This window comes from Notechis scutatus, chromosome 2 (genome assembly GCF_049901735.1).
Source record: "Notechis scutatus isolate UNSWTSFEM ecotype Mainland chromosome 2, rNotScu1.2, whole genome shotgun sequence".
In the NCBI taxonomy this organism is placed as follows: domain Eukaryota; kingdom Metazoa; phylum Chordata; class Lepidosauria; order Squamata; family Elapidae; genus Notechis; species Notechis scutatus.
Window position 1 is genome coordinate 63,198,872 of NC_142010.1, and position 9,092 is coordinate 63,207,963.

General features: G+C 39.7%; 1 protein-coding gene across 1 annotated transcript in view; it reads right to left on the bottom strand.

Annotated features, from left to right (window-relative positions):
* Positions 1-8,932, bottom strand: part of TWF2 (twinfilin actin binding protein 2) — a 63,755-nt gene extending 54,823 nt beyond the window's left edge. Inside the window, exon 1 of the mRNA XM_026683548.2 lies at positions 8,692-8,932. Within this exon, the coding sequence (XP_026539333.1) occupies positions 8,692-8,932 (241 nt within the window). The remainder of the gene's footprint in view (positions 1-8,691) is intronic.
* Between the last annotated feature and the right edge of the window lie 160 nt (positions 8,933-9,092).

Here is a 9,092-nt window from a genome sequence, read left to right on the forward strand (position 1 = left end):
TTAACCTATAACCACAATTGTAACTAGAACTTCTGTTGTTAAACAAGGTGATTGTAAGTAATTTTATGACTTTTTTTTTTTTTTTGCTGCAGTTGTGTAGCAAATCCAGCTTCCTCGTTGAGTTGGTTGGAAGCCTCCTGGGAAGGTCACAAATGGTGAACATCTGACCCAGGGACACAGCCACCATCCTAAATACATACCAGTTGCCAAGTGCCTGAATCACAATCAGGTGGAATGATCCATGATTCATGGGGAAGCTGCAACGACCATAATTACAAGGAGTGGTTGCAAATAACTGTTTTCAGTACTGGCATAATTTTGAGCAGTTGTTAAATGAATGGTCATAAATTCAAGGCTATTTGCATACCATAACAAATGCATTAATAATCAAAAAAATCAAAATTTAAACTCATATTCCAAACATCATTATCATTGCCTTCATTATCTGATCTTAACTCCTGAACCTGTCTGAACTGCTCCTTTTTAAGTAAAAAATCTGGTGTGAAGGCACTATTCAAATTCCCATGGAAGGCTGTTCCAAAAGATTGGTGTTACAATGAAAAAAAAATCACTTTTTTTTTTAACCTTTCCTGAATTTCGCACAGGGGAAAGGAATCTTCTAAACTCCAACCCAGGACTTACATACTGGACAAAAAGAACAATTTTGAAAGAGATAGTCCTGCATCTGTAAACAAGAAAGCTGAATGCTTGAATTGATAAATGGAATGAAAAGTGAATGCGTGAATGGAAAAAGACAAAAAAAACCAAAGCCATCATCATTTGTTATTAGTACAAAGTCCCACCCTCTTTTTTGTTTATGTAATGACGATCTCAGCAATGTGAAAATACAGATGAAGGCATGCAGATAATTATACTTGGTGAAATCTTTGATGGTAGACAGACCAGTAATATATCTAAATGGGGAGGCTGAAAATTTATTTGCTTATAGAAGAAAAGAATAAGCAACAGGCAAATGGCGCTGCTTAATATCTTTGCAGAAATTCAGAAGATAGCAACAAAAATCTATGCCTCATTTCTAAGGAGATGGGGTAATTGATTTGATTTGGATTAACGCCATTGTTTGTATAAGGGCCCTATTTAACAGCAAAACATTAGGTCTCCATTGTTAGAACTTTAGCTAAAGTCCTGTAAAGGTCCATCACTTTACTTAAAGCTTATTAAAGAAATTTCCCAACATCAAAATAGAAATTTTAAATTGGACTTTAAATTACCTGGATTTTAAATAAGAAGTTAAAAATACGTTTTGTCCGCCACAGTAAAATCCTCTTGTTTTAACTAAGTGTATTTATCTGAAGAGCCAGTTTGGTGCAGTGTTTAAGGCATCAAGCTAGAAACTGGGAGACTGTGAGTTCCACTCCTGCCTTGGGCATGAAGCCAACTGAGTGACCCTGGGTCAGTTACTTTCTCTCAGGCCAAGGAAAGAGGCAATGGCAGGCCACTTCTGAAAAACCTTGCCAAGAAAACTGTGGGGACTTATTCAGGCAGCCTCTGAGAATCTGATATGATTGAACTGACCCAAAAAAAAACCAACCCCAAATCCCAAACTTGTAACTCTTTGATATAGTTTGAACTGAAAATGAAAATATCTCCACATACTTTGCTTGTCTTAGCTTCTCCAAAACCTGCACCAGCGATATTGATTCATTAATCACCAGTGTAAGCACATACTCTTTTCACAGATATACAGTATCATATTGGAAGAGAATAGGCCTAGTTTTTCACTAAGCATCTCTTGCTCTGTCTATCAGCGGTAACCAACCGCTTCTGATTCAATAATACATGAACTCTGAAATGGAAGCCTTCCTGATTCAAATCATTCTGTCCTCCTGACAGGACACTTGAGCCTCTGTCTATCAATCTTTAATCCACTGGGATGTGATGGCTATTAAAAAAAAACTTCAAATAGCTGCATTCATTTCCAATTCATGGTTTGAAAAAGTAGGTAGTACATTTCATGCTATTATTCCTACTCTTGATGGATTTCTGAAACACTGAATTTCTAGTTCTAGTTCTTTGCTTCATGTATTCTTGTTTTGAACTTACTTCAATTGGCTCTTCTTCTTTCCTGGTTTCCTCCAGTTGTTACATTTTCTTTTATATGCATCTCTGTTAGCAGAACTGTCCAAAAACTACCATGGAAGTCACAGAACATTTGTGCCTTTGTTTCATAATGGAAAATATGACTTTATCAAATCTTTGGGCGGGGGGTTTCACACAAGGCATACCTAAAACTGGACCGCATGTTATACTCACCACTCTAGAGCAATGGCATGTCAGATACTCCATGCAGATTTGGAGATAACTGAATATTTGTGCTAGAACACTACTGTGAGAACTTTTGCTTGATACAACTAACTTGCAGAAAAAATAGCTAACAACGGGATCAATAATTTCCACCGTATACCTGACAACCTCCATGTTACAAAAGTTTAACACTGAAACCAACTGACTGTACAAGGCAATATTTTGCCTGCTGGTGCCTTGTGTTTATTATACTGTATCTGAGGGTAAAATTAGTCAGCATCTTTATTGTAATGGTCACAAGGGGCAAAATTATTGTCAGTATCTGACTGAGGCAAACAACTGACTTGGATGTTTACTTGCTCCTGAATCACTAGTGTTTCTGAGGAATTATAAGCCGCAAGTGTAGGCTTATAAAACAATGAAGTTCAGATGAAGCTAAATCCAAAGGAATAACTGAGGATTCTGAATCACGGTCTTACAGAACACTATGTTCTAATTTCCCTTTTATATATAACTCTAGGAGAGGAAGGATAATATATCAGATCCATCTGATTTGCTTATAATGATACTTCCAAATAGTTTACATTTCAGTGCCAATGTATCATTGAAAAGGTCAATGTTTCAAGGTCAATTTATCACTGGTACAGACAAATTAAGAGGAGGAAGGAAGAGAATTGCCATAAAATGGAGCCCAATCCTGGAAGGTGGCCGAGAGGGATATCATGGTCAATGGTACTGAAAATTGCCGAGAGAACAAGCAATACAAAAATAGATGCACCATTCTGTCATCCACCATCTAGAGCAGGGGTCTCCAATCCCCAAGCCAGTCAGTGGCCTGTTAGGAACCGGACTGCCCAGCTGAAGGTGAGCGGAAGGCAAGCAAGTGGAACTGAAACCATCCCCTGGGATACTAATGTACGTGTGCAGAAATAAGTCAGGGCACAGTCTTTGTGGCATATGCTACTTTAATATACAGTAAGACACTGCTTGTCTAAAAAGGTTTTTCTGCACATAGAAAGCTAATATTGTTAAAAGATGACTACAGTGAAGTAATAGTCAACAGTCAATAACGCAAAGGCAAGAGCCATGGGAGAAGTCTTGACGCTTTAAAAATGGAAGGCAACAAAAAAAGAGGCCAGTAAAAAGAAATCTTTTTTTATAATCATTGATGTAGTATGATCACTGATGACACATGCAAAAGCTTACAAGAACTCAAAGAAGTAATTACTGTCAAGAAAAAAAGATTTAAGTCCAGTTTTTCTTTTTGCCCTGATGATACCGAAAACTGTACCTGAAAGAAGTACCAAAATGTAAACTCCATCATGCAGAATATATGGCTTGGGGGCCTTCAGTTGGTTTCCAAATAATGTATAACTCATCATAGCACAATATACCCCTCTGTACCTATCGAAATGCGTGCCAGGCAGAAGAGATGTAACTTCTTTTTCTCTTTTTCATGTTAGAATTTTATGAATCAGTCGTCATCATGACTTTGCAACTTCAGTCCCAAGTAGTAAAGGCTGGACAATCAATCCAAAGTAAGCCAGTAAAAAGGCAAGATTATTATTACAAGATACTTTGAAGTATTACTGTGGAGGTCATTCAACCTGTTGGATTACTTTAGCTCAGTCTGTGTAGTAAACAGCTTTAAAAACAAGCTTCTTTAAAACATCACACAGTGCTGTGCTCAGATGATTCACTACTTCAAATATGCAAATGTACAGATATCCCAGAAAAGTAATTTCTGAGCATTTCACAGCTATAGAAAAAGAAGTAAAAAGGGAACAAATCAGTATGCTTCACTTCTGTTTTCCTTCAGACTTGTTTGCATAATAATGTTTGAACAGGATTTGACTCATGGCTTTTATCCAAAAGGCTTCACTAGGGCAATTTGCCAGTATAAGCACACAACCATCAAAAAGGGTATGAACAGCAGAAACACTTTTGCTTGGGATCAAAACTAATTATTTCCTACATGAAACAGCAGGATAGGTTAACATATTTGAACAAGAAACACATTCTCAAATATTCTGGTTTACCTGTAATTCTGCACAGATTAGAACTATGTGCACAAGCAGCAACTTGAATTGGGCTAGTATGTTCTCCATGCCTGCTCTCTTAGAGAGATTCCCCTGTGTTTAATTTCATTTTCCACAAAACTGGTTAATGCAAAAATACAGGAAATCTTGATCCAACAAATCGATCTGCTTCTAATCAAACCAACTGCAAATCACAGGTTATGAAACAGTCTTGAAGCAAACTGTAATTTCTGGTCCATACTAAGAACTAACAAGGATTAGTAGAAAGAAAAATCAAATGTTAGCAGCATCGTTTTTCTCCTGGCTATAGAGGAGGAAGAGATCGAAAATGGAAGAACCATTCTTTGGATTAACACAGATTTGTTCCAGTTTTCACATCAGCATTACTCCATTTGATTCTTGCTGATTTATCTTCTCTATTTAGTCATGTAAGTAAGAGGACTATCTAGTCACAACCTAATCTAACTTCTACCTGTCATGTCATTTTAAGGGTTAATGTCATGCTGAATTGCGATAATTTTTGTATGATTTGCCATACGTAAAGATAAATGTCAAGCGCAAACTCTGGGTTAAGATTCGTATTAAAAATTTCTCTACTCATCCACAGTGAAATACTTGTTATAGTATTGTAATATCAGTGGATTACTAATCCACGAGAACAAACCCAATAGATTATAATTACAATTTAGAACAGAAGGCAACGTTTTAAGAAGATCCCACAAGATCTTAGGACTGAGAGACAGTGACTGCCTTAAAATCAATTAGCTGGTTTTGTGTTTAAGGCAGGCTACTAACCTGGTGCCTTAATCATTACACCAAACTGGTTCTATAGAGATAAGGAATTTTTAAAAATATGGTAAAAACCTTTAAGAGAAACAGCAAGAACTTATTTCGGTCTTAGGGGAAAATCAGTCAGGAAAGCAGTTAGCTCTTTGGATCGCTTGATTACATGACATCAAGTTGATGTTGAGTCTTCATTCCTATTATTATATCAGAAGGATGTTTGAGGCTTGTGGCAAGGGAGAGGACTAGTAATTTAGCTGCTCCCAGGGCTGCAAGGCAACACCACAAGGTCCATAGGTATCATTTGATGTTTTGCTGCTATTATTATTATTATTATTATTATTATTATTATTATTATTATTATTATTATTATTATTATTATTAATTGTACAGTCAGACAGATGTTCAGACTGGCATTTTTGTCTACCTATCAAATCCTTACCAAGGACCTGGGATAGGCAAATCTGGATGTTTGATGGTATTATAGATATCGCCGCAGGATTGAAGCTGTTCCAAGCAAAGCTGCCTTCCGCAATTGACTGATGGCAAATTTGTCAATGCCAAAGGGGTTCAAGTGGTGCTCCGGTTGCTTTGGGACTGCACCCAAGGTGCCTATTAACATTGGTCCTACCCTTGCTTGCCTTTGCCATAGTCGTTCTATTTCTATTTGTAGGTCTTTGTATTTTGTTATCTTCTCCAGTTCTTTCTCTTCTCTTCTGCGTCTCCAGGCACTGCCATTATTATTGTTCTTATTGTTATTGTGATCATTATTCTGTGTTATGTTATTGATTACAGTATGAGGCTATTGCTTACCATTTTACAGTTTTCATCTGAGTTATTAGAACTGAAACCTGAGCTGATTAAAAGACTGAAATGACACATAAACCCAAGTAAATAATTAATGAATGGCAGATCAGGGATGAGCAAGCCCAGCCTGAGTAACACAGCAGAAAATAGTTTACTGGACAAAAACCACATACTAACATACCATGGTTCTTTCTAACATACATACCAACGCAATTCAAAGTGCATTGACGATGTCTCCTCGAATAGTGATGAAACATTTGCAAAAAAATTGCCAAGCTCGGAGCTCAAAGCAACAGCCCAACTAGCAACCTGAGCTACTAACATTCAAATACATTTCAACATATAACCCCCCCTTGTGATACAATACCATTAAATCAGCTGCAAAGACACTTATATGCATAAACTTTAATATTAATAGAGGTAGTTGTTGACTTACAACCGTTCATTGAGTGACCATTCAAAGTTACAACAGCACTTCATCAAAATTTGGATGCTTGGCAACTGACTCATATTTATGACGGTTGCAGTGTCCTGGGGTCATGTGGTCATCTTTTGCAGCCTTTTGACAAGCAAACTCAATGGGGAAGCCAGAACCGAGTGTTACTAATTAACTGCAATTATTTACTTAACAACTGTGGCAAGAAAGGCTTAAAATGGGGCAAAATTCACTTAACAACAGAAGTTTTGGACTCAACTGTCAAGGGCTGCCTGTACACATTTAGTAACCATAATGAAGTGGCACAATGAACGGTTCTGAACCACAAATAGGGTTGTGGGTTCAATTTCATATCTCAACTTAGCCACAAAACTTACCAGGTGAATATAGACCAGCCACTGCTTTTAAGTCAATCCTACCCTAGAGGGTTGATATATGGATAACGTAACAGGAGACAAAAATATGAATAGAGGAGATCCTTGGAAGAAAGTTGGAATAAAATCATTATTTAAATGTGTATATTCTATTGTGATGAAAGCAGTTACATATCTCTATGTTTGCCTGCTAGTTTATGAATATACCTCGAATTACTGTTATCTTGCTTGCCAAATCTACCCTAACTGAAAGGAGATGGTTTAAAATAGCTGAACTTTATCAAATCCAAGGAACCTAGAAAATTGTAACAAGCATAATTATCGCTAATGAAGCTTAAACTATCAGTATCCATGAGATTGTTCTTTCAGAGAAAATGCAGACGTGCTGTTCGCCCAGCCATTCAGTCAATCCAGCATCTAACTTAGTTTAAGCATTGCCCAGCAATATTGCTACTTTTAACAAGCCCCTGCCACTCACTCACAAGATGATTTCCTGGTTTTTAAACACAGTTCTTGCAACTCAGCTTCATCCTGTTACATCAAATTGCACCTTTGCTGCTCTACTATCAGTCTCTCACTCTTTTGGGCTATAGCCATTTATGCAGATTGCACTATTTGAATGTAATGCACTTAAAATTAGCAGCATGCAACACTTCCAACTACTGAAAAAGTGCTGTCTAAGTCTAGAGACAGAATTATGAACAGCTAGACTAGGCCTCATATGTATTCCCATAGTCTGACACTGTAAACTGAAAATTCCCAGCAAGTTGATAAAGTACAATATGGAAGGGAGGGTTGGAGAGGGGTTCAGGACGGGCCAATTATAATCACCCCTATTTGATTTGTGCAGCTGATAAATGTATAATCTACTATAGTTATACATTCTGACAGCTTTCCAAAGCAAATCTTTAATTATAATTACTTCTTGTAGCACAGTAATTCTGTGGTGCATTTCAACAAAATCCTAGCATGCAGAAAGACACCGATTAAGATTTAGCATCTGGATGCTAAAGATACAAGGAAGCTGAGATGTGCTGTAAAACCATAGAGCCGCTTCCATGTGGTGAGGGAAATGGCTCCGGCAATTATGATTCACACTGCAGAGCCAACATGTTAGGCGACTTATACAGCAGCAACCAGAACAGGCTGCCACATCTCAGATCCATTGCAGAGTAGAGAAATGCCATGAGTAGCCACAATATCCCATCAGCAACTGCACCCAAAGACATGAAATAAAAGGAACCTTCTGTTCAGATCTGAAATGTACACATAAAACATAACACAAATACTATATATATATATATATATATGTGTGTGTGTGTGTGTGTGTATGTATGTATGTATGTATGTATGTATGTATGTATGTATGTAGAATGACAGGCTAGCAAGGATCATCACTGTGTTCAAGCTTGCTAGAACATCGGGATGAGCAAGGGCTAAAGAGATGATGCCTTTTACCTTCAAATAAATGCTGTAGACAACCCGTTGAATAAACGGATGCTTGCTGGTGTGATTATGATGCCAGAAAAAATATGGGGCACTGTGGGGTATCCTTGGCAATCACGGCTACCCACACAGCATCGAGAGAGATTTCTAGGAATTACTTTTCATTGTAAAGGTGCCCCCCACTTTGCTTCAATCAAAAAGCCTCCCATCTCCACCGCACAAGCAGATGGGTCACCACCCCAGACGGGAAAGACCAAGGGAATCAACCGGGAGGAAGAATCGTCTGAACGATCGAGGCCGAGCTGCGTGTCAGAGCCCCTTTTCTCCGACCCCAAATCAGGAACGGAGCCGGAGGACAGAAGAATGGAGGTTTGCGCGAGAGGACGGCAAAGCCAAGGCAAAGCCGGGGGAACCGGCATGAATGGGCAAGGAGAGGCTTGGGCGGGCCGCTTGGCGACAGGCTTCGGAGCGAAGCGCGGCACAAAAGGTGACAGCACCACCACCCCCTCCGTCCCCCTCCCAGGGCTCCCCGTTTTCCTACCGTGGATGCCGGTCTGGTGAGTCATGGCTCCGCAGCTGCTCCGCTTCCCCAGATCGCAGCTCAGCCCCGTCTCCGAGTCTGGCGCAGGAAACGGCTTGGTTGCAGCACCGCCTGCTTCCGGGTTCCTGCTGACTGGAGCTGGCGGGGCTGGGCGAGAGCCGCCCGAGGCAAGGCCGAGCGTGTCGCCAAGCGAACGGCGCTCCGAGGTGAGGGGCGGCGCTGCCGTGAGGCCTCCATTCATTGCTGTCGCCCGCGGATCTGGAACGACAGCTCCGCCGTGTGGGAGCCGGGGAGGGAGACGCGCTTCAGCGTGGGACGCAGCCCCAGCCGACGCATCTCAGTGTCTTGGTCCGTAGGGAAGAGGAAGAGTGGCAGCCGCACAAGAAGTCTGGCGCCTGAAA